Source organism: Hemitrygon akajei, chromosome 7 (assembly GCF_048418815.1).
Source record: "Hemitrygon akajei chromosome 7, sHemAka1.3, whole genome shotgun sequence".
In the NCBI taxonomy this organism is placed as follows: domain Eukaryota; kingdom Metazoa; phylum Chordata; class Chondrichthyes; order Myliobatiformes; family Dasyatidae; genus Hemitrygon; species Hemitrygon akajei.
In genome coordinates, this window is record NC_133130.1 from 180,607,345 (window position 1) to 180,633,755 (window position 26,411).

The following is a 26,411-nucleotide window of genomic DNA, read 5'->3' on the forward strand; positions in this document are numbered from 1 at the left end:
AGGTGAGGAACTCCAGGTTTTAAACCCAGCGATGATTTATTTCAAAGCCAGGATTATTTCTGACTTGGGGGGAGGGGGAATATTACATACACGCAGAACAAAAACAGCAACAGAGCAGTAGGATTACACATTTTTACCGAGTCATGTTAGGAACGGTTTACGCTGCACAAATTACAGCGCGGGAGCGACAAACCAAGCCCCCTGAGGCTAATTCGTGCGCTAAATCGAAAGCACGCGCCAAAAGAGAGTGCCTCTTGTGCGTTGGAGGCCCGGTCGATTCACCACCCGATCGATCGGCCGCATTCGTTCTTGCCGTATTTTCGCAATCAATTCAGGGGTTGGAGGGTAAGGTGCTGGCGGTGATGATTCCAGTTGCCTGCTTTCTTTGTGCTTGTGTTTGAGAAGTTCTGTCAAAGATAGTTCTGTAAGTGGTCACAGTATACCTTTGCATTTGAGACAAAGTGGGCTGCTGGTGGGGAAGTAAATGCTTTAAGTAACGTGATTTTATCAGGAACATGGGACATTGTCATCTTCCTTTCCAAACAGACAGGTGATTACAAATTTGTACCTTAAGTAGATCAAAAGCCAGTGGTCACAGCCTTAGAATTCAAGGACATCCCTTTAAAACAGAGATGCAGAGGAATTTCTTTTGCAAAAGGGTGGTGAGTCTGCGGAATTCATTGCTCAATTTCCCCGCCAGTGCTGGAGCTTCATTTGTTTTTTCCTCTTTACAGATGTGTGGTTGGATGACGAGGCCACGTACGTTTGTGAGGCCAGGAACCAGTTTGGAGTGATCCGTGGAGAAATGGCACTGACCGTCACCGGTCTTGGTGAGTCACCGGATGTGAAAGCAGAGAAGTATTTTGTCCTGATGGATCTCTTTCAGGATTCCTGTTCCTCCCCCCTGTAAAAATAAAAGAGGAAATCCTGGAAACATTCAGCAGGTCACCCAGCCTCTGTGGAAAGAGAAACATTTCAGAACAGAGATACCTCTAACAGAGTAAAACCTCTTTCACTCCGATCCCCTACTGAGGACTGGCTCATGGGTTTCTTCCTCCTATAGTCAATAATTAGCTCTTTAGTTTTGAGTGAGAGGTTGTTGTGTCACCACTCAACCAAATTTTCAATCTCCCTCCTAAATGCCGGCTTGTCGCAACTTTTGACTGGGCCAACCATAGTGGTGCCATGACAAACTTTAATTTGGCATTGGAGCTGTACTTAGCCACATGATTATAGGTATAAAACAAGTAAAGCTTGCTTCAATGGTGCTAGGTTGTTGAAAACTCCATATTTTAATACTTATCTATGTCAGGCACTTTTACTTTACATTACATTTTGCTCTTTCTTATTTCCTTAAATTTATTCCTGACTTTTGCCATAACTTGATGACCCCTGTAGGTCATCTCAGTTCTGTTGAACAGTGTCATCAAGAGATATAGCGTGGAAACTGGTCTAAAGGCACTAGGACCCTGCGGCAACCGTCAATGGGAACAAACCCCGGGGGCACTAGGACCTTGCGGCAACTGTCAACGAGAACAGGGTCCGGGGGCACTAGGACCCTGCGGCTACCGTCAATGGGAACACGGGGGCACTAGGACCCTGTGGCAACTCTCATTTTTTACACGTAGCAGCCCACACAGATTTTATTGTTCCCAAATTCCTATCAACTATCCTTGGATTCTATTTCACCTCCATACCTAGGGCAGTTTGCAGTGAGAATGTGCAGTCTCTACATGGACAGCATGGGAGGTTGCGATTAAACCTCGGCTAAGGAGTCAAGAGGTGGCACCTCACTGGCTGGACCTCTGTACTTCCCCAAACATCCTGAGTCTCTCTTTAGTCAAGTGAAGTTTATTGTTATTTAACTACATGCATGTATATAACAAATAAACTTCTCCTGACTAAAGATACTTTACAAACCACTCCTTAGTGGTAGTGTCCCATGAATCAACACAGCACTTTCTTTTATACTGCTCTGTGCTTTCTGTGACTGAGCAGGCAAAACTCTGTCTGGTGTCCCAACTGGAATGATAATAGTTCTGCTGGAGTGATGATGTGAAGAATTACACATGGTTACATTATTACACACAGTTACATTTAGATTAGTTTTATTTATCATCTGTACATTGAAACATATAGTGCAGCATTTGCATCAAATTAAATCACTAAAATTGTGCAGCACGCAAGTGTTGCTATGCGTCTGGTGCCAGCAAAACATGCCGACAACTCACTAATCCTAAGCTAAATGTCTTTGTAATAGTGGTGAACCAAAATAGGTTGTAACCTTGACCTAGACTGTATGTTTAACCCTAATGTATATGGGAGGAAACCCACATGGTCACGGGGAGAACATACAAACTCCTTACAGACAGCGGTGCGAGTTGAACCCCGAACTTACAGCTGGAGCTGTAATAGTGTTACATTAACCATTACACTACCATGACACCCTGTGCCATGCCAATGATGTTTGGAAGATCAGTGCATGTGGAATATTTTATCCCATTCTGCAGAATGGACTCCAGATGCCGATGTAAAATAAGCCAGCTTTCTCACTGATGAAAGGGAATAACTTCATTCCCTATTTCTAATTACCCCATCTTTATCATTCATTCTGGTAAATTCAAAACATGAATATTAAAACTCTTGCTGAATTTTGGTGGGGGAGCTTCAAATTTAAGGGATGGCTTGGGCAGAAAGGACATAGGAGCATTTTGTTTGTCTTAAGACTTAACATTTGGCTTGTTCCTTATGTGAAATATGTTAAAAACTGAAACTTGAGTAACACAGTACCATTCTGTGGAACAGAAGTTTTCCTTGGTTGTGTGCTCTAAACATGTAAATCAACCTTTTGCCTGCTTTATACTTCACCTCAAGAACAAAGTTGAACTGGCCAGATTTTAGAAGAGGATAATAATGTATACAACGGTGCAAAAGTCTTAGGCACCCTAGGTTTTTTATAAGGTTTCAAATGGCATGGCCTTCACGGAGCCCTGATCTCATCGCGATTATCTGAAGAGAGAGAAGCAAGCGAGACAGCCAAAGTCTGCAGAAGAACTGTGGGAAGTTCTCCAAGATGCTTGGAACAACCTACCAGCCAATTTTCTTATAAAGCTGCACAGCAGTGTACCTAAGAGAATTGATGCAGTTTTAGAGACAAAGGGTGGTCACGGCAAGCATTGATTTGGTTGAGTTTTCCTGTTCGCTGCTCTTGATAGAAATTTTCTTGATAGTTAGAAACTTTTCATTTCATTATTTTTGAAAGCATCTTTGCTTTACAGAAGTTTTTTTATGTGTGTCGAAGACATTTGCACAGGACTGTACATACAGTGCTGCCAAACATGTGACTGAGGAAAACTTTCTAATCACTACTTTTTTGGGTTACATGAACAATGAAATAGATTCTAATTGTTTTATTAGACCGTGACACACTATCATGAAGCCATATGTTATACAGCAATTCCTGTGGAGTTTTATAGAGTAGCTTGATCCAAGCTGTGTTCAGAAAAGAAGTGATGACAAGACTATGGGAGTAGGAGAATCCAGTGTGAGGACTGAGACATGAGGACAATCGGCCTACCTCTTGTCTTGTTGGATGCTTGGAACTTACTGTTGAGAATCCTATTTAACTTAATAGTGACATAATGAACTGGTTGTTTTATGAAAGCAGATTCCAAATCTGTCACTTCGATATTCTCTTTCCACTTAAGTTGCCCCTGAACTGGCAGAAAGCGTCCCCGTCATCAGTGTGCTGGAAGGTCGGTCGTTGACGTTGCCATGTGTGATCCTGGCAGGAAATCCCTACCCCGAACGTTACTGGTTAAAAGACAGCCAGCTGGTGAGTTTGTTCTTGATGACATTTCTCAGCTTGGAATGATTATTGTAGATTCAATGTAGAATGACTCCTGCATGAGCTTTCAACTGCATAGAAGTCAAAGGCCGAGGCCTTAGGTAATACTTATTTACCTCATGGCTGCTCCTTGTTTCTACTCAAGGAATCTTTCTTTTCCCCAATCTCATTTGGGTTTAGACAGTGAAAGCAAATATCATTATTTCTCTCCAGAAAGAGGAATTGCATTAGCAAAGCTTGCACCGTTGACAGTGGCTGGAGAGAGGAGAAATTGAAGACCATATAATGATGATGTACGCATGAGGGAGAAGTAATGACTGGAAAATTGGATACATTGGAAATGGTGGTTTTGTAATTTATAAAAATAAACTTTATTCATAATAAAAAATTATCAAGATAAGCCTTTACCACCCCATGAGCCTCTGCGTCCAACACATCATTCTACGCAACTTCCACCAACTCCAAAGGGATCCTACCACCAAACACATTTTTACCGGTCCCACTCTCTGCATTCCATGGGGGTCACTCCATCCGCAATTCCCTTGTCCATTCGTCCCTCCCTCACTAATCTCCCTCCCACCCAGCACTTAATCACTGCAAGCAGACAACGAGATACACCTGCCCATTCACCTCCTCCCTCGCCTCCATTCAGGGCCCCAAACAGTCCTTCCAGGTGAAGCGGCGTTTCACTTGCGAATCGGCTGGGGTTGTCTATTGTGTCCGGTGCTCCCGATCGGCCACCTCTGCATTGGTGTGGCCTGTTGTAAGTTGTGGGACTGCTTCATCGGGCACCTCTGCCCCATCCGCCAAAAGTGGAACATCCCAGTGGCCAAACATTTTAATTCCCATTCCCATTCCTATTCTCATTCCCATTCTGACATGTTGGTCCATGGCCTCCTCTCGTGTCAAGATGAGGCCACCCTCAGGGTGGAGGAGCAACACCGTATATTCCTTCTGGGTCACCTCCAAGCTGATGGCGTGAATATCGGTTTCTCCTTCCTGTAAAAAAAAGCTTTTCCCTCTCCTTCCCCTTTTCTTCTATTCCCTACTCTGGCCTGTTATCTCTTCTCTACCTGTCTATTACCTCCTCCTGGTGACCCTCTTCCATCCCTTTCTCCTATGATCCACTCTCCTCTCCTATCAGATTCCTTCCTCTCCAGCCCTTTACCCTTCCCATCCGCCTGGCTTCACCCATCACCTTCTAGCTATCCTCCTTCCCCTCCCCTCCACCTTTTTATTCTGGCATCTTCCCCCTTCCTTTACAGACCTGAGGAAGGGTCCTGGCTCAAAACATTGACTGTTTGTTCTTTTCCATAGATGCTGCCTAAACAGCTGAGTTCTTCCAGCATTTTGTGTGTGTTGCTCTGGATTTCCAGCGAGATCTCTTTGAGTTAAAGGCTTTACATTCATAGCAAATGCTTTCAGTTCCGTACTGTTACATTCTTTAAAACCAATAGAACGGTTATCATTCTATTGGAATAGCAACAGATCTATTGGTTTTTAGGAATGTGGTGGTACACAACTGCAACTATTGAGGGGCTTTCTCACCCAACCTGGCCCCTCGTTCTCATGTAGTGGAAAATCCCTATACTGTGATCCTTTTCCAGTGGATTTTTGTATCTCTAAATAAACTGTATTCATAATAAAAATTATTCACAAGAAAATGGTGTTAGGATGGGTCTTGAGGACTGATAATTTGGATGGCTGCAGTTAAACTTCCTTCCATTTGCCTGTTATCTACACACAGGCTTTATAGTACAGGTCCCTTTCTACAGGAGAGGTGAAAGAGCACTAGCTGTCATTACCTGGCCCAGACTGCATCTTCTGGTTAATACAGCCTACATCGATGTCCTTATTGGGATCAACCAACTCCAATTAGATCAAGAATCTCGCCTGTACCTTCTGGTTTGAATGACTCAGTGCATAAGGATTATGAGTAACTAATATTAATGTAGAATTATATAAATGGGTGGTTAATAGTCGACATAGATCGGTGTTCTGTGCTGTATCTCAATGGCTCTATATGCTATATGGACCTTAAATCTGTTTCATGATTTAAAAAGTTTATTGGTTTGAAGTGTTGGTGCCAACTTATGTTTTGGCCCGTGGCCCCAGTTACTAAGTTCCGTTGACCTGATACGTAATAAAATTTCAGTGTTAAGACTCATCATGTGAGTTGGTAGAGAAGGGGAAATATGTTAGTTCCACATAAACACTGCGGCTTGGAAGCAGTGAGTGTAGAGGTCATGTGAAGGAATCGACCTGTGGGGTCCAGTGCGTCAGAGGGCTTTTAAATGAGGTGTTCAGTAAAGCTCAGAAGAATGACAGGGGATCATATTGAAACGTACTAAGCTCTATCAAGGCTACATAGATGGGATGCAGGGATGATGTTTCCCTTGGCTGGGGATCAAAAACATGGGATCGCAGTCTTGAAATATGGAGTAGGGCATTTAAGACCAAGATAAAGAGGAATTAACACAAAATGCTGGAGGAACTCAGCAGGTCAGGCGGCATCTAGGAAAAGAGTACAGTCGATGTTTCAGGCTGAGGCCCTTCAGTAGGACACTCAGCCTGAAACGTCAACTATACTCTTTTCCTAGACACTGCCTGACCTGCTGAGTTCCTCCAGCATTTTGTGTGTGTTGCTCGGATTTCCAGCATCTGCAGATTTTCTCTCGTTTGTGAAGGGGAATTTATCTTACTCAGTGATGCCATGAACTCTCTACCACAGAGGAAGCCAAACCATTGAAAATATTTCAGACCGTGGCATATAGATGATGCGATACAAAAGGCAGGAACTTGGTATTGAGATGGATGATCAGCGAGAATCATGCTGGAGCAGACTCAAAGGGACAAATGGCCAATTTCTACTTTTATTTTCTATGTTCTCAAGCATCGAAATGCCTGTCAGGAGAAGTCAACAGTTTAAGAGAGAAAGAAAACATAAGGGAAGGGGGAGCTGGAAGGCAAAGTGAAAAAACACGTCCCACACTATTGACTATCCATGGAGAGATATGATTGTTAGTTACTGATACTGAGAAGTGATTCTGTAGTTACTGATACTGAGTTGTAAAACTAGTTATTGATACTGAAGTGTAATATTGTAGTTATTGATACTAAAACATAACACTGTAGTTATTGATACTGTATTTCCTCTCTTCTTCCTCCCCTTGCAGTTGAGCTTGGACAGGCGCCTGTCAATCCGAAGTGACGGCAGCTTCCACATTGAGAGGGCAGAGCGAGGAGACACTGGGAGATATGTGTGCACTATCACAAATATAGTGGGATCTGTTAACAAAACCATCACAGTGAGTGTCCATGGTGAGTAGTATGGAGAGAGAGAAGCGGAGGTTATTTGATCAAAGTCTTTGACCAGCTCCAGCTGCAGTGAGGTGGTTCCATATCTGTTCCCAGCATTACCATGGAGATGGAACCATGGGACTTTTGGTCTGAATCAACATTAGTCTATGTAGAATCGTTTTCTTGGGTAGTAACTACTCTGAGATGAAAATCACCTCATGCATTGTCCCCATGAGCAAACACTTGACATTGGATGAGTCCAAGAGGCTTAAAGATATATAAATCGAAGTGGGAAATGGTGAGTTGGTCTTGATACCTTCTCTGCCATTCATAGGATCATGCCATATCTTTTGCCTTAGTGCTACTCTGCAACACCACCCACAAGCACCTTGATTTCTTTACACAGCCCCTGCGGCCTGGGATCAGCCCTGACCATGTTCTCAGTGGCTATGTGGGCCTTCCCAAGATGCTGCATTTCCTCCCTCATCCCAAAGATGTATGGATGTCGGTGGGTTAATTGTGGATAAATTACCCCTAGTGAGTAGATGGGTTAGTAGACTCAGGGGGAAATCAAACTGGATTAGTGGAGCGTTAGTGTAAATTGGTTGCTGGTGATGGAAGGCTTGTATCCAATTTGTAAACTTAAGTCTGTGACTATAATGTCCATCTTCAGCTTGGACTACAAATTGCATTTTACCTGCTGGCGGAAGGTGCTTCTCCCCTACAAAGGGAGGATTCAAAGCCTGTTGACAATTTATTTATGTTAGTTTTGATGAATTTATAGAGCTCAGCACCAGAAAAATTCTTTGGTGTCAGGTAGACTGCACAGAAAGGCATGAATTATTGAAAGAGGCGCCACAAAAGGCTCTATTTTGCCCTTCATGTTTTTGCATGTCAAAATACAGAATAATTTTTGGGTGATGATTATCTCTGATCATTTTGCCTGTATATAATATTTGAGGATGTTTGATTTACAGTACTTCCGTCAATCAAAGCTGGTCATAATGTCCTCACCACGGAGGAGGAGATGCCTGTGACTCTGCTCTGTGAATCGAGTGGAGTTCCAAGACCATCCATTGTCTGGTCCAAGGTACGAGTGAACCACAGGCCCCTGTTTCTGGTGTCAGGTTTGTTACAGTAGTTGACATTGTTATACAGATGTCAGAAGCAATACTAACCCAGAGAAGTGTGCTGTAGACTCTGGGAAATGTGCAAGCTAGTTTTATAAAGATGTACGTTATTGATCATGTAGAAGCACTTTCTCATGGCACCTGAGACCCAAGTTCAGTCCTGATTTCAGATCTTTTCTCTACAAGTCCACACATTCTCTGTTTCATTCCATCAAAATTCCTCATAATTTTAGGTTAACACTTGGTCTTCTTTTCTCAAAACCAAATAAACTAAATCTATTCATCCTTCCCTGGTATGTTAACCTTTGCACTTTTGATATTATCTATGTTATCCAAATACTCTCTGTGCAGTGTTTGTAATTACACCGGCTAACACGTAGCTTCGTAGAATAATTGGGCACCATAAATTATCTCTAGTGTGTGGGTGAGTTCCAGAATCAGTAGGGTGTTGTTGTAAATGTGGGGTGAATGAAACATGGGGATCCATGTAAATGAGGGTTCCTGCTCAGTCTGAACTCAATGGGCCGAAGGGCCCGTATCATGCTAAAACTCTGTGACTCTCCACATATGAAAACTTCTGTTGTGAAGAGAGCCTTGATAAAGTAATGTTTTCTTGCCTTGGTAAAAGAATTTAAAGATCAGAGGAAGACTTTAGAAAAAGTGAATTTAGGTCACAAAGTACTGGCCTTGGTGTTGCAGGTCACTCAGTGCAGAAAGCCAGAAATACTGGACAGTGGCTGGCCTGCTGAATTTAAAGCCCAAACATCTCATTTCATTCTGTCCCCCACTCACCTTGTCAATTCACCAGCAGCAGAGCTGGAGGGAGAAGTCAAAGTCTTGTACAGGCAAGTAACAGCTTGTAGGAGTGTCAGAGAAAGAGGGTTTCTTATGTGATGATGTTCTTTCATTCTGGAATTCCCTACCAAAATTCATTTCAGAACTCTCTACTATGTGATAGCTAAATTAAAAAAAAAATTCTACAGATTTTCCTCTAAGAAATTAAAAGGATTGACTTAGTTTGTTGTGTCACATGTTTCGGATTGATTTCCGGGAGAGAGCAAGCTTGTGGTGTGTGGACTGTGGAAGGTGATTTGTTCAAGGATGTTATTTGGGGTAGTTTAGGGGGAGCTTTGCTTTGTGGGAGCAAATGATAGGGGGTGATAAAAGTAGCCAGCTGCATTTAGTGTAGATGGGTAAAGCAGCTGATATGAACAAAGAAAAAGGACCTGTTTCTGTGCTGTATAACTCTGTGATTGTGGTCTGCGGTTGATCTCATACTCCCAGCGCTGTGTTACGTAACAAATGTTCCCTCATAAAGGAGTGAAGCAGATATCTCCCTTCCCGGGCAACAAATACAAAATGCTGGAGGAACTCATCAGGCCAGGCAACATTTATGGAGGGGAATAAACGGCCGATGTTTCTGGCAGAGACCCTTCACCAGGATCTTCATCATGGATGCTGTTTGGCCTGCTGAATTCCTCCAGGTGTGTGTGTGTGTGTGTGTGCGCGTGTGTGTGTGCGCGTGTGTGTGTGCGCGTGTGTGTGTGCGCGTGTGTGTGTGCGCGCGCGTTCTCAGGCCAATTATGACTGACGAGGGAGTGAGGGAAGCCGGTCTATCTGATGGATTTGTCTTCTCCCTATTGCCTGTTACGCCGCTGGTGTTTAGGGCAGCAATGAAGATCCTCCATCTCTGTTGGTGTTCAGGGCTTCCTTCATCGTGTCAGTAGCTTCCTCTCGGCTTTCACTCCTGTCAGTCATGCAAGTCCCGGCTGGAGACTGAGGAATACCGTCACACTCAGGTGTAGGATTCTTCATTGCTGTTTCCATAACGATTTTGTTTTACCAGTCAGTATTGTTAGCTCTGAGTTGAACCCCAGAACCTGGAGGACAGGAATGGAAAAGGTTACCTATTGGGTTAGACAGAAGCTGCAGTTTAGCATGAGGTCTGTTTTACATCAGCTGATCAGAGCCAACACGGGCTCTCCACTGGAATCAGACTGCCCCACAGAAAACTTGACAATAAAACAGAGGTGGAAGAATGGAACACAGTGTGATGATAATCCTAACAGTGAACCTGTTGGTGCAGTGAGTTTCTGGAGCTGCTCAGCTTCTTTCTCCTTGGCGTGGAAACAATGTGTCACAATCAGGTTTAGTATCACGACACATGTTGTGAAATCTGTTGTTTTGTGGCAGCAGTACGGTGCAATATATAGAAAATACTATAATTTAGAACAAGAAATATACAATATGCCTATAAAAATTCAATTAATTCAGCAGCATAAAAAGAGAATTAAAAATAGTGAGGTAACATTTATGGGCCGTTCATTGTCTGTTCAGAGATCTGACGCCCCGAGGGGAAGAAGCTGTTCCTGAAACATTGTGTCTTCAGGTGCCTGTACCTCCTCTCTGATGTTTAGCAATGAGAAGAGGGCATGTCTTGGTGGCGGGGGTACTTAATGACTTGGTGGAGGCTAAGTCGTTGATTGAGTGGAGGTTGATAGGTTCTTGAACAGTAAGGGTGTCTAAGGGTACGGGAAGAAAGCAGGAGAATGGGGCTGAGAGGGATAATAACTCCGCCACGAAGGAATGGCAGAGCAGACTCCAGTTGGCTAATTCCACTCCGATGTCTTATGGTGTTGTGGTGTTAATGATGGATGCCACCTCTTTGAAGCATCGCCTTTTGAAGGTGGGGAGGCTAATGCTGGAGCTGGATGAGTTTGAAACCCTCTGCAGATTTTATCAGTCCTGTGCCGTGGCCCCTCCATACCAGGTGGTGATGCAACAAGCTGGAACGCTCCCCATGGTACATTCTGTAAAAAAAAAATTGTTAGAGGCTTTGGTGACGGGCCAAACCTCCTCAAGTTCCTAGCGAAACGTAGCCGCTGACATACCTTGTTCGTAATTGCATCAATATGTTGGGCGGAGAGGGGGTGAGAAGGAGGTGGGGGCGGCGGGAACAACTATCATAAGCATCTCCATCCTGTTGAAAATGTGACTGACTGTGAATTTCTTGCTCTCTGAATGCACGCCCAGGAAGGAAAACACTTGCATCTACAAGGGCCACACTATCACACTGATGCCAATGGAAGCCTCATGATTTCTGCTCCATCACTGGAAGACTCCGGCGTCTATGTCTGCACAGCCTCCAATGTTGTGGGGTTTGCCAGCAGAGAACTCCAGCTGTTTGTTCACAGTAAGACAATTAATATCGTTACAGATAGAATTAGCTCATCAGTACACTTGAACCTTGTCAAACCCACAGTACACTTGCTGTAGCAGAAAAGCTCCAGGGGACAAAATGAATCCCCGTGTGAGGTATAGATAAGACTGAAACCTGAAACTGGACCCCAGAAGCCAACCTGCTTTCAACGGGTCCACTTCCAGATCTAACAGAGGAGGCGGTGGACTCTGGGGACTGAGCAACTCTTTGGGAGATGAGTAATTTACTTAAAATTGTTACTGAGGCCACATGCTTATAAAGGATTTTAACAGAGATTTAACGTCTGTGGGATGGTATCTCGAGCAGTCGAGGAAAGGTGAGAACAGACTCAGAATGTGGTCATATGGAAACACGAGAGACTGCAAAAAGCAGGTCTCTTTTCCGAACATTGGGCCGCGTGGGGAAGGAGAACTTTGATCTAGCCCCTTACGCTTGATGTCATTCCCTTTGCCACCAGCCTGTGATCCAAACAGGATCTCCCTCACCCCTGTTTGTGGCCCCTACAGTCTCTTCTGATCTCCTGTCTCTTTCCTCTTTCTCCACTCTAAAGTGTGTCCCACCTGCAAACAGCTTCTTACTCACCTACAGGTGGCTTCTGAGGACACAAAACATATAAAATGAGGTCTTGCTGTTAAGTGCCCAGATCACAGGGCTTTGCACGTTACTTGACTATTCTCATCTGCTGCCCAGTGCAGTGGGATCCCACTGAGGCTAACCATTTCAATTTGACTTGTATACCAATCGCACCATCGACTGTACTCCTTCCCCTTGCCCCCCTCCCCCTTCCTTTCCTGCCTCGATGAAAGGGCCTCAGCCCAACACGTCGACTGTTCCTTCCTCTCTGTAGATGCTGCTGGAGCTACTGACTTCCTGCAGCATTTTGTGTGTGTTGCTGCCCAATAATGGATTGGTTTGAGCGAAACATTCCCAGAAAAAAAATGAATGGAACATAAAGGAGAGAAAACATCATAGAGTAGAGCTTCGCAGCCCGGACTCCACGGACCCCTTGCTTAACGATATTAGTCCATGATATGAAAATGGTTGGGAACCCCTGTCGTAGAGGCTTAATAATACTGTGACTATTAATTGTAAATCTTGAATTCCGCTCTGCAGCCAAACCAAGGATTGGTGGAAAGAGCCCAGCGGATATGGATGGACCGATTGACATCATCGGCACAGCTGGGACAGAGGTGACATTGCCGTGTGAGGTTCAGGGCTCTCCGCCTCCCATCATCAGATGGAAGAAAGACTCACGACTGGTACCTGTCACGACAGCCAGGTAACGCACCCGCGCAGGCACTAAGGCTCGTGCCGCCATACGCCGTACGTCTCGGAGCCGGACTCCAGCACGCTGGTGGAGGCTCCCTTTGTCGCTAGTCCGTGCATCGTGGAAATGCTGTAAGTGATCAAGCTTGAGGGGTTTGGCTAATTTCCCGATTCATCAAGCTTATGACGCAGTAAGTGACTGAAATTACTGATTTTTGCCATAAGTGAAATTGAATTGAATTGACTTTATTTCCTACATCCTTCATATACATGAGGAGTAAAAATCTTTACATCTCCGTCTAAATGTCTAATGTGCAATTTATAGTAATTTGTAATAAATAGTATGTACAAGAGAGCAGTTAATATAGTATAGAAATACAATTGTATCAGCGTGAATTAAGCAGTCTATGGCCTGGTGGAAGAAGCTGTCTCGGAGCTGTTGGTCCTGGCTTTTATGCTGCGGTACCGCTTTGCGGATGGTAGCAGCTGGAACAGTTTGTGGTTGGAGTGACTCGGGTCCCCAATGATCCTTCAAGCCGTTTTTGCGCACCTGTCTCTGTAAATATCCTGAACAGTGGGAAGTTCACATCTACAGATGCGCTGGGCTGTCCACACCACTCTCTGTAGAGTCCTGCGATTGAGGGAAGTACAGTTCCCGTACCAGGCAGTGATGCAGCCAGTCAGGATGCTCACAGTTGTGCCCCTGAAGAAGGGAACTACCCTGTACCCACTGTGTTTTTCTGGAGAACGTACATTGCTTTTGTTGGGAGAAACTGCTTTGGTTTCTGTTTCAACCTCTGGTCTTCATTGAATGAATTGAAATTTGCTCGCAGTTGACCGAGTGCCGTGTCAGATGAGCCACTCCAACTCCCATTCATTGTCTGACGCAGCACTGTCAATAAATACAATATTATAAGAATGGCAAGCAACACACACAAAATGCTGGAGGAACTCAGCAGGCCAGGCAGCATCTGTGGGAAAGAGTAAACAGTGGATGTAACTCGGTCATTTCTTGTGTTTATAAGAATGACAGTTCATCTGACACCCCCCCCCCCCCCATCACGAGGGAAGAGCAGTAACTCTTTAATGCTGCACTTAATGCCAACAGAGATTACACGTTCTCGTCTACGTTCAGGCTCGAGTCTCTTTGGGATACCCCAGAATCAGATCTGTTATCAAGGACATATGTCGTAAAGTTTGTTGTTTTGCAGAAGCAATACTGGGCAATACATTTTTTAAAAATTACTAGACAGTAAAAATTGTGTTGATGGGCTCCATAGGTCATTTGGAAATGTGACAGTGGAGGGGAGGAAACTCTTCCTAAAGCAATGAGTGTGCATCGCCAGCCTCCTTTACCTCCTCCCTGATGGTAGTAATGAGAAGAGTGCATGTTCTGGATGGTGAGAGTTCTTAATGATGGATGCAGTCTTCTTGAGGCATCACCTTTTGAAGATGTCCTCGATGGTGGGGAGATGGACCACCAATGTAGGTAAGGGAGCTGGCTGGGTCCTCAACTGCTTGCTGCTTTTTCTGATCTTGCGCACTGGTCCCTCCGTGCCAGACAGTGATGGAACCAGTCGGAAAGCTTTTCACAATACATCTGTAGATATTTGCTGAAGTTAAATATTAGTGAGAGAGAGAGAGAAAATGAGAAAGAAAGAGAGAAAAGGGAGATAAAAGTGTGAGAGTGAGTCTTCGAATGAATGTGAGAGAGTAGAAAGAGAGACAAAGGAGGTGTGTGTGAGCGAGAGATAGACAGAATGTTTATGAGAAGGAGTGCAAGAAAGAAATCCTTGTGGTGTGGGGATGTTGCATACCTACGTGCATTGCATGCATACTTGCCTTCAGTAGATAGAAATTATACTGAACCACACGCTGCACCTGAGGGTTAAAGTTGCATTTCTAATACTGCTTGCCCAATCTTGCTTTAATTCCTTCATTGTTTTCTTCCCCGAACTGCACTGACTTTGTGCCAGGGGGAAACTTCAAATATATATTCCGAATTCTGACTGATCGTGTTTCATTGTACACCATTAAAAAGTGATACACTACATACACGATTTATTCAATGGATGCACGTGGGGAGAACCATGAAATGTAACACTGCTACGTTGGGATAGATGAAACAGATGCTGAAGCTAAAAAGGCTTCTGGCTCTGAAATTAGGATGCTTACTGTGTTGAAAGCATCTAGCTATTTCAGTATGATTTCTATCTACTGAAGGCAAATATTCATGCAACGCACACAGCTACGGCAACGTCCCCACACCACAAGCCTTTTTCTCTTGCACTCCCTCTCATACATTCCCTCTTTCTCTCTCTCTCTCTCTCTCTGTCTCTCGTGCACTCACAGAGCCCATACACAACTCTCTCCTTGGACTCTTTCTTCTCTTCCTCTTTGTTTTTCTCACACTTAGTCAATCACACACTTATTCTCACACACACCCTTCTCTTGTTCTTCTCTTTTCATTTTCTTTTTCTCACTGTTTCATTCACACACCCACTTTCACACATGCCTTGATTTCCTATCTCTCTCTTTCTCTCATTCTCTCTCTCCCTCTCTAATTCACTCAAATACTCACTCTCACACACACCCTCTTTCAAACTTACTCTCTCCTTCTCAAACACACACACACACCTACATAGAACATGGAAATCTACAGCACATTACAGGCCCTTTGGCCCACAATATTATGCTGACTGTGTAACCTACCCTAGAAACTGCCTAGAATTACCTTACCATATAGTTCTCTATACCTTTTATCTCCCTCTTCCTCTCCCCCTCTTCCCCCCTCTCCCTCCCCCCTTTTCCCTCCTCCCTCTTTCTCTTCCTCCACCCCCCTCTCTCTCTACCCCTCTCAACCTTTCTCTCTCCTGTTATCTGGTGGATCTTGCTAGTTTTCTAGGCCTTGCAAACTGTCCAGCCAGTGTTTAATTTAAATGGCTCCAAAAATTGGAAGGACGTGGCATTTCATGACAGGGCACTTTTCAGAAGGGGCAATATAGGGAACAAAAATGCACTGCCTTTAAGTGAGAGTGTACATTTGCAGCGTGTTTTTGGATTACATTTCAGTTTCATTATTTGAACCACCCCTTACTCTGCATCCCAGATCTTAATTTGAGAATAGTTGAAATTACCCCCATAGTGCCTTATGTTTGTGCAATCTGCAGAAGCTGTTATATTGTTGGTAACGAGCCGTCTTTTCACATTTACAATATGTGCATGCAGTTCAATCTGCTGGCTGGCACTATTCCTGACATTTCACTCTATTTCCTGCTCCATGGGGCTCTGTGCAAAGGCATTTTATGCTCATTGAGTAATTGAATGGTGCTACAAAATGGGCAGAGATGTACAAATTTTAATGCAAGCCATGTCAGTATAACCCTGCGGGACTTTGTCCAGTCTCATCCAGTTTGATGTCCTCTGGCTTGTTGAGCAACTTACCTCCCTCCTCTGGATCATGGATGAACAATGGTTCAAACCTCTTCTGACTTGCTTCCTGGGATGAACATACTAATCCTGCATGCATCACTCCATCATCAGACATTTTCCTTTACTTATCTGTCACCATTCATGATATCCACTTTTAGAAAACACCAGGTCACAGGAAAGATGCTATGTAAATGCGGTTTGGATCTAAGCTTTCTTCTGCCTTCCTGAGGTGAATGTAACCACATTTCATGAACTATATGTAAAATAGTTATTTAATTTAACTATTATATATATATATTTATTGTAATTCACAGTTTTTTCTCTATTATTATGCATTGTACTGCTGCTGTGAAGTTAACAAATTTCACGACATATGCCAGTGATATTAAACCTGATCCTGATGATTGTCCAGCCTCCACCAAGGGTACAACACTTAGCAGTCACTTCTGCCAGTGCAAAGTCCACACAGACCTCAAAACAGGTAGTCGGATACCAGCTGATATTGGCGCACAACAGAGTCGGAGTTAGGTGTCAACTGTCGCCTGAGGCAGTGGCGGATGTGACCCGACTTGGCTGGTCTGGACCTCCACATCCATCTGGTCCTGCTTGTCTTGTGAAGCATGGGTCTCTTGTTTCTGACTTTGATGATCCATTTATTTCCAGTTTGTTCTGAATGTGTCCTTGCCTGATTATTCTGATTATATCTCAATTCAAGCTTCACCTTTTGAGCACAATAATGTCCTGAGGAGACTTGAGTCTCAAAATGGAGTTGAACATGTAATCTCTGGCATAGAGTGGGGCATTGGCGAATTACTCTTAAAGACTGAACGTGTGAGAGTCTGGAAGTTGGAAATGGGGTTTTCCTCATCTTTGTGTTGTGGGAGACGAGCTTGGTGAGGTGACTGAGATATGGCAAACAAATTCAAGGATTTACTTGGATTTGAGAATTAAGAAAGGTTGAAATAAGATTTGTGATGCATAGGTAGATACCTTGTTCCTCAGCAGCAACTTCAGTAATAGAGGTGTGTACTGTCCGTCTGAAGTTAGATATGATGTTGCCAGCTCTCCAGGATCTCCTGTTGTCAGAATCTGGTTTAGTATCACTAACACATGTCATGAAAATTGTCGTCACTACCTCCTCCCATAGATGCTGTCTGGCCTGCTGAGTTCTGCCAGCATTTTGTGTTTTTATTTATTTCCAGCATCTGCAGATTCACTCGTGTTGTCATGAAATTTGTTGTTTTATGGCAGCAATACAATGCATTACATATAAAATGCTATAAATTACAATAAGAATATATTTAAAAAGAATAAAATAAATAAATAGTGCAAAAAGAGAGCAAAATAGTGAGGTCGTGTATATGGATGAATTTATGTTTTAATTAGAGATAAAGCATGGTGGCCTGATCTTCCAGCCCAATGAGCCCGCACTACACAATTACACAATTAACCTATTAACCTTTGTGTCTTTGGAATGTGGGAGGAAACTGAAGCACCCGGAGGAAACCTACGTGGTCTTGGAGAGAACATACAAACTCTTTACGGACACAGCGGAAGTGAACCCGGTTGCTGGAGCTACAATAACGTTACGCTCCCTTGCCGACCCTAATGAGCCTCCTGAAGAACTCTAGATGCATTCTAGGAGCAAGTCCACAGGTTTATGAACAAAAAATACATTTTTTTGCTTTAACAGTTCTTTTTGCTACTGGTTATGGCAGTAAAGAAGATAAGCTGTTTAACTGACAGGAGGAGTGTAGGGAGTGATGCATCACAACCTCCAGGAGTACGCCCGGCTTCTGTTGATGATGGAATCAGAGATTTCTCAGTGGTAATGATGGAGAAGGATGTGGGAGCAAACAAAGAGTTGGGCAGAAGTGGAGGCAAAGAGTTGGGGTGGCAGCAGCTTCCATCATGTCCAACGGGAGGTGGTGAGGGGGATCGTAGAGTTTGGGCAGTCTGTCAATTCATGGTGGAGGTGCTGATGTTCCCCAGCAATGGCTGCACTGTCTGAGTTCCATACCTGGGCAATGACTGGCAACATTACCCACGTCTTTAGCTCACCCGGGCTGCATCAGCATGATGATTCATTGCTGGATTCACACCAGGTTCCCAGCAACTACAGGGAGGAAAGGGCTGGCTTTCTGGTGCCTCGATTCTCAGCACAGCAGCAGGAGTGCACGAGCTTGCGCCATTAATGCTGCCAGTCTTAAGAACACTTCCTACTCTCTCCCTTTCACACTGGTCCTTGCACCAAGCGAAGGACCAACGTGATAAGGAGAGAGAGAAAAAATACTCAGGACGAAAGAGTATCTGCCAGCTTAAAGAATCTTGAATGGAACATTCTGTTTTAAGGCAAAATAACGAGCACAAAGCATATTTGGCTTCAATTTAAAAAAATTAATTCTGTGGCTTTGTTAATGCGGAGAGAGGTTTCCTGTGCAGGCAGCGCTGATGTGGTAATGATCTCTCTTGTCTATATCAGATTGTCAAGCTTGCTTGGATCCTGAAAAATACTCTGTAGCAGTGGAAAATGTTCTTGGCGCATCTAAAGAAGAACAGATGTTTGGGAAGGGACTATCCAACTTGGAACGGATACACAACTTAAGCTTGCATCTTATTTTATGTGACTCTTGGGAATCATGATAATATGATGCTTCTGTGGGCTGAATTTTTTTCTGGTTAACGACCATGTTATAATTAATAGAGTGATTTGTGTACTTACTAAGGTGCTTGGAAGCAGAGGCATTATTCAAGTTAAGTACTGACTCTTGTTCTGTACGAATTTATTGACAATTTTGGCGATATTTTGTGAAACGTCTTGTAGACGTTGGAAACTTGTTGAGATTACATTGGGTATCCTTGTTCTCTTTCTAGGCAGATCATTGCAAACACACGGAACCATTACCCGCTTTGATAAACACTTTTAAACAGATATTTGTTTAAGGGTCTCTAGTGAGAATATCTGGGTGGTGGGATAGAGACAAGTCTCTGCCAAAGGAGGTATAAGGCATCTTCCCTCTGCTAGCCTGCAGGTCACCCTTGGGCAAGGTGTAGCACCTGCTTAGCCGCCCCCACCCACCCCGATCAGGGTCATGTGAAACCATGAGAGCAGGAGGTGTATGGTCGTGTGAGCAGTTGGTGCATATCACAGGTCTTGGTTATGCGACCATGAATGCCAGGCAGATAACCTTTGAAGAGTATTGATAATATCTGGAGTCACTAGTCTTGCAAAGACATGACCCAGAAGAAGGCAATGGCAAACGACTTCTATAGGACAAATTTACCGTGAACAATCACGATCAAAGACCATGATCTCTCATGTCATGCGACACGGAACATAATGATGATGTCATACAACATGGCACATAATGATGAGGTCATATGACACGGCACATAATGATGATAATGAGTGAGAATGCAAAAAAAGTTGCTCTGACATGCTCTAAGCTGAAACAGATTTGAACACAAGGATCACAGAGGTTCTGTAATGGTATTTTACAACCTTGATTACTTTGCTGAGTCTGCCTTTCTGCCGCATGATTCCAAAGTGTATTTTCTCAAAGGTTGATTTATGGAGTTCAACCCAGAAAAATGTAAACTGATTTACTTTGGAAGGTTGAATCAGAAAGCAGAATGCAGGGTCAATGGCAGGATTCTTTACAGTGTGGGGGAAACAGAGGGATCTAGGGGTCCACATCTTTAACTTCAAAGTTGTTATGCAAGTTGGAAGAGATGTTAAGAAGGCATATGGTATGAGGATTGAGTTCAAGAGTCATGAGGTAATGTTGCAACTCTAAAGAACCCTGGTTATACCACACTTAAAGAGTGTTGTGGTCACCTCATTATAGGAAGGATATGGAAACTTTAGAGAGGGTGCAGAGGGGATTTACCAGGATGCTGCCTGGATGGATAGCATGTCTTATAAGGACAGGTTGAACGAGATACAGCTTTCCTCTTTGGAATGAAGGAGGATGAGAGGTGACTTGACAGAGGTCATAGCTTGAGTGGACAGCCAGAGTCCTTTTCCTAGTGTGAAAATTGCTAATATGAGTGGCATAATTTTAAGGTGATTGGAGAAGAGTATAATGGGGGAATATCAGCGATTCAGGAACAGCTTCTACCCCTCTGCCATCCAATTCCTAAATGGACATTGAAGCTTTGGACACTACCTCGCTTTTTTTAATACACAGTATTTCTGTTTTTGCACATTTTTAATAATCTATTCAATATATGTAATTAATTTACTTGTTTATTTATTATTATGTTTTATTTTATTTATTATTATTAGTTTTTCTCTCTCTCTGCTGGATTATGTATGGCATTGAACTGCTGCTGGTAAGTTAACAAATTTCACATCACATGCTGGTGATAATAAACTCGATTCTGATTCCAATCAGGGGTAGGTTTTACACTCCGTGTGTGGAGTGCGCTGCAAAAGGAGTGGAGGTGGAGGCAGATACATCAGAAACAGGCAAATGTCGTGAAATCTGTGAACTTTACAGCAGCGGTACAACGAAATACATAATAAATAAATATAGAGGAAATAAAACTGAATTACAGTAAGTGTATATAAGTCAATTAAGTAGTTAAGTTAAATTAAGCTGTGCATAACTGTTGGTACTGAGTTTTGTACCTTGATCCCAGAGGAATGCGGTTCGTCTGACTGTAGTCATGTGTATGGGTGAATGACAATTAAACTTGAACTTGAGATAAGAAGAGAATAAGAAATAAGAAATACCCCTTCTTTTCTCCATCCTGTCCATCACCTCCCTCTGGTGCCCCTCCTCCTTCACTTTTTCCCATGCTGCCATCCCCCTCCTATCAGATTCCTCCTTCTTCAATCCTTTACCTCACCTACCTATCTCCTCCCAGCTTCTTACTTCAGCCCCTCACTCATCAATCCGCGTCCCCCCCCCACCTGATTTCATCCGTCACCTTGTACGCCTTCCCCTCCCGTGCCACCACCTTTGTCAGCCGGTTTCTTTCTCTTTCCTTTCCAGTCCTTACAAGATCATGCAATATAGGAGCAGAATTAGGCCATTTGGCCAATCGAGTCTGTTCCATCATTTCATCATGGCTGATCCAATGTCCCTCTCAGCCCCAGTATCCTGCCTTCTCTCCGTATCCCTTCATGCCCTGATCAATCAAGGATCAATCAGTGACTTAAATATACCCAATGTCTTGGCCTCCACAGCCACCTGTGGCAACAAGTTCTACACATTCACCACTCCTTATGAAGGGTCTCAGCCTGAAACCTCGACTGTTTATTCCCCTCCATAGATGCTGCCTGACTCGCTGACTTCCTCCAGCAATTTTTGTACATTGCTAAGGAAGTATAGACATTGAAAGAGATGGAGGTGAAGTGCAATTGGATGGGGCTGGAGATGGGATGAGAAATGGGTGGAAGAGGTTAAGTTAATGTTAGAAATGTTTTATGAAGAGGAAGAGGAGGTGTGATGCAAATCAGGAAGGGGTGAGGAACATGAGGGAAAAAGTTGTAAGGAGGTAAACAAATAGAGGTAAGACAGGAAAACCCTGGGCGAGTGAATGGGGAGGAACAAAACTGGGTAACGTTACAGACTTCAGGAAGGGTAAGACAAGGGAACACAAACCAATCCTCATAGAGGGATCAGAAGGGGAGAGAGTGAGCAGGTTCAAGTCCCTGGGTGTCAATATCTCTGAGGACCTAACCTGGAGGCAGCATATTGATGCAGCTACAAAGAAGGCAAGACAGCGGCTCTATTTTATTAGGAGTTTGAGGAGATTTGGTTTATCAACAAAAATTCCCAAAAACTTCTACGAATGTACCGGCGAGAGCATTTTAACTGGCTGCATCACCGTGTAGTATGGGGAAGGAAGGGAGGCACAGCTCAGGATAGAAATAAGTTGAAAAGAGTTGTAAAATTAGTCAGCTCTATCATGGATACCAGCCTCCGTAGTGTTCAAGACATCTTCAGGGAGCAGTGCTTTAGAAAGGCAGCATCCATCATTAAGAACCCCCATCACCCAAGGCATACCCTCTTCTCATTGTACTGTCAGGAAGAAGGTACAGATGCCTGAAGGCCCACACTCAGCGATTCAGGAACAGCCTCTTCCACTCTGCCATCCAATTTCTGAATGGACATTGAACCTATTTTTATTTCTGTTAACTTAACTAGTTAATAGACATGTACTTAATGTAACAGTTTTTTCTCTATATTTATTTATCGTGTATTTTATTGTACTGCTGCTGTAATGTTCACAAATTTTACAAGGTATTTCAATGATATTATACCTGATTCTGAGTCTGAGACATGAGGGTGGGATGGGAGATGTCAGGGAAAGGGAAAAGAAGATGGATGTGAAGTAGAACAACACTAGGAGAAAAGGAACTGGAATTTGTAAATTGGTCAGTTACTCTACTATTGTCACATGTATTGAGCTACAGTAAAAAACTTTACTTTGCATGCCATTATTTTATTACAACAGTTCATTGAGGGGAAAGTGATAGAATAACAATAGCAGAACAGTGCAGTGGTTAGTATCCCGGGTTCAATTCCCACTGCTGTCTGTAAGGAGTTTGTATGTTCTCCCCGTGACAATGTAGGTTGCCTCTGGGTGCTCTAGTTTCATCCCACATCTCTAAGACATTATGTTTGTACTAACCAAAATAAAATTTCATTCATTCATTCATTCATTCAAAAAAGACATTCAGGCTAATTGGTCACGTGAGTGTATTTGGGCAGCAAGGACTTGTTCGGCTGGAACAGCCTGTCGCCGTGCTCTATCCTTAAATTGAAGAAAAGGAATTAAGGGAATAAAATGCTCCAGAGAGAGTGCAGTGCAGTCGGATCGCGGTAGATCAATGAGTGAGGAAGAATAAGTGTGAAAGGCAGAGGAGCGTAGGTTGGAGGAGGGAGCCGAATTGCCGAGGACAGCAAGCAGTGAAAAGACATCATGTCGAAGTGTCTTCAACCATCTTGGACCTGTTACACTAATCGAGGGAATGTAAGCACTGAGGAGAGAATTGATCAGTTTAAGCGGATGCAGCGCCCTAAGCAGAGTAAGATTCTCATTTTGGATAATGAGTTATTGACTGCAGTAGTGCACCAGACCACTCAGCGGTCACTGTGAATACTCCGAAACACAGCCTGTGATGCAAGTTGTCACGACAGCTGCTACACAGATTCGACAGCAAACACTGAGGAAGGCTAATACTTCCCAAGTTTTAAACTTGGCCCTGGCCGCTTTCATTTGTCAGCGGGATGTAGGTTTGTCATTCATCATCAGCTTTGGCGATCTTCCAGCGTTCTCAGTCCCCCCACCCAACCCTCTTTCCCTTAATCGTTGAGTTCTTTCGTGGCTGGCCATGTGCGGTGACTATCTTTGCGACTGGCCCATCTCAGCATCTGCTGAGTTTTTTAAGTTCAAGGGGCATGGAAGCAGATGGCAGATGTCAATCAGTTCATCAGGAGGACAGGGAAAAGTTGCAAAGGTGACGGACATCTGAGAGTGTAGCAAAGCAGAAGGGTGCCGTGCACAGCGGACACTTCCTATCATCAGTCATCCTGCTGTGGTACCCAGGAACGTCAAATCCGGGGAATACAATGAGAGTTATAACTCAGAATCAGGTTTATTATCACTGACATATGTCATGAAGTTTGTTGTTTTGCTTTAGCAGTACCATGCATGCAATACATAAAAAAGTACTAAAAATTGAAAAAAAGAAATATATAAAAAATAGGTAGTGCAAAAAGAGAGCAAAAAAAGAACTTGTGGGTTCATTGTCCACTCAGAAACCTGATGGCAGATGGGAAAAAGCTGTTTCTAAAACACCGAGTGTGTTTCTTCAGGCTCCTGTACCTCCTCTCTGATGGTAGTAATGAGAAGAGGGCATGTCCGGAATGAAGGGGTCCTTAATGGTAGATGCTTGAAGGTATGGTAGAAGGCCAGGCCATCTCCTTGCCAGAATGGTCAGATACCAGTCAATAGAGGTTCAGTGTAGAGCTGCTTATTTTTTTGTAATATGGTGTATTTCGGCTAGATTCTTGCTCTTGTGAATAATGCAGAACTGAAATTCTGCAGATGCTGGAAATCCGGAGCAAAACACACTAAAAGCTGGAGGAACTCACCAGGTCAGGCAGCGTCCGTGGAGAGGAAGAAACACTCGACGCTTCGGGCCAAGACCCTTCAGCAGAACTGCCTGTGTTCTAACTCTTCTGCCAGTTTGGGACTTGGTTGGCCCCAGGTTAAGAGATTCCTTGTGCTGGCCGTAATTAGGTAAACCAAATTATGAGTGGTATAGATAGGGTAAATGCAAGCAGGCTTTTTCCACTGAAGGTGGGTGAGGCAAGAGCTTAGAGGTCCTGGGATAAGGCTGAAAGGTGAGCTGGAGGGGGAACTTTTTCACTCAGAGTGTGGTGCGTTTGGAAGGAGCTGTTAGCAGAGGTAGCGGATGCAGGTTCAACTGCAACATTTAAGAGATGGTTGGATAAGTACATCCATGTGAGGATTATGGTCCAAATGCAGGCCGATGGGACTAGCCAGAATAACAGATTGCATGAACCAGATGGGCCGAAGGGCCTGTTTGGGTGCTGCATCGCTCTGTGACTCTATAAAGTCCTCTTTGGCCACAGCTGTTTTTAGGAATACTTTGTCACCTGCAAACCAACCATGTTATGCACCTGGTTACACCACGCAGGTTTGAGCTCAAATAAATGACCTTTTTCCATTTCATGTTCAAACCTGATATCCAGGAAAGAACTGAGGACATTCTATCAACAATATTTTTCATTGCTGGTGTCTCATTCCAATCATGCCTGATGAAATCCCACTGGGGAGAGAAATGTAGCAGCCGGTTAATAGAACTAAGCACAGAGTTTTAGCCCTCCTGTTATTTAAAGATTCAAAGAACATTTATTATTAAATCATATATGCTGTATAGAGCTCTGAGATTCTTCTTCCTACAGACAGCCACTAAACCAAAACAAAACCATAGAACCCATTCAAAGAAAATACCAAACGCCCAATGTGTAAAAACAAGAACAAATCACGCTAATGGCAAAAAATGAGTGAGAAACACACAGAATATTAAATATTGAACCCCGGTGTCCTGGAAACAGTCTAGGAATGTTCAGTTAGGTTCAGTTCAGTTTAGCATTGTGTCGTTTGTTGACCACAGGCCTCAGAGCCAGTCTGCCCCAAGCAAAATTGTACAAAATAGCAATAAAAAGGGGGTAAGCTGCAACCAGAACCACGTACAACATGAACTGCAGAATCCACTCCACAAACTGTGCCGATCAAACCTTGCCCAAGACTGAAGACTCCGGCACCATCCTCTACAAGCAGTGAGTGAGCGGGAGAGAGATCATGTGTAGAGCTAACCGTCAATACTTGCACGTGGATTTAACATTCATGGCCGGAGATGGCTTGGACATTGTGAATAGAATGAGGAAAAGCAATTGTGTTTTGGATTTTACAAGCTCAGAACAGTTCGTTATCTCTGATTTAAATTGGTGATTAAGGGGTAAGTGAACATTGAGATATACGAAGATGCTGGGGATCTTGAAATAACAAGGGAATGACCGAAAACCTCAGAGAGAGAGAGAGAGAGAGCATCAGGTTTATTATCACTGAGATATGTCATGAAATTTATTGTTTTGCAGAAGTAATGCAGTGCAATATATAAACTATACAATAAATTACAATAAGAATGTGTATATATAAAAATAAAGACTTTATAGCCTGCAAGTCTCAAGATTGATTCTCCACATTTAGGTAGATCTCACTCTGCTGCCTGACAGAACTGCCTATTCCTGTCTGTTTGGTTCCCTTTTCCTTTTTCTAGTCAAATAATATGGCTTGCCTTGCCATCTACCACCTGTTATAAGTGCAAAAGAAATGTATCTAATAATAATTCATAACAATAAGGAAAAAGCACCCAAAATAAAATCACATAAAGCTAGTATCCTCCCCACCCTCCCACTACAAAACTACAGGCCAGCCATTACAATATGTAAAAGAAAAATTAATCGGAGCGTTTGACCCTACAGAGCTGTAAATATATATTAAAAATATATAATGCCTACTACCAAAACTATAATGTAATTCCTATCAAAAAAACAGAAAACTTACAAGAAAAAAAAGCTAGAAGTAAGGGATTATGGTACAGAAAAAAAGAATAAACTTAATCTAAAGAGGAGTTATGAAAGTATTCAAGAAAAGGTCCCCACACCTT

The 26,411-nt window shown here is 43.3% G+C and overlaps 1 protein-coding gene across 1 annotated transcript in view; it reads left to right on the forward strand.

The window, feature by feature from the left end:
* LOC140731245 (hemicentin-1-like) overlaps positions 1 to 26,411 on the forward strand; it is a 379,087-nt gene that overhangs the window by 112,048 nt on the left and 240,628 nt on the right. Inside the window, 6 exon segments of the mRNA XM_073052779.1 lie at positions 735 to 830; positions 3,708 to 3,835; positions 7,024 to 7,168; positions 8,125 to 8,237; positions 11,311 to 11,470; positions 12,611 to 12,776. Of these exon segments, the coding sequence (XP_072908880.1) occupies positions 735 to 830; positions 3,708 to 3,835; positions 7,024 to 7,168; positions 8,125 to 8,237; positions 11,311 to 11,470; positions 12,611 to 12,776 (808 nt within the window).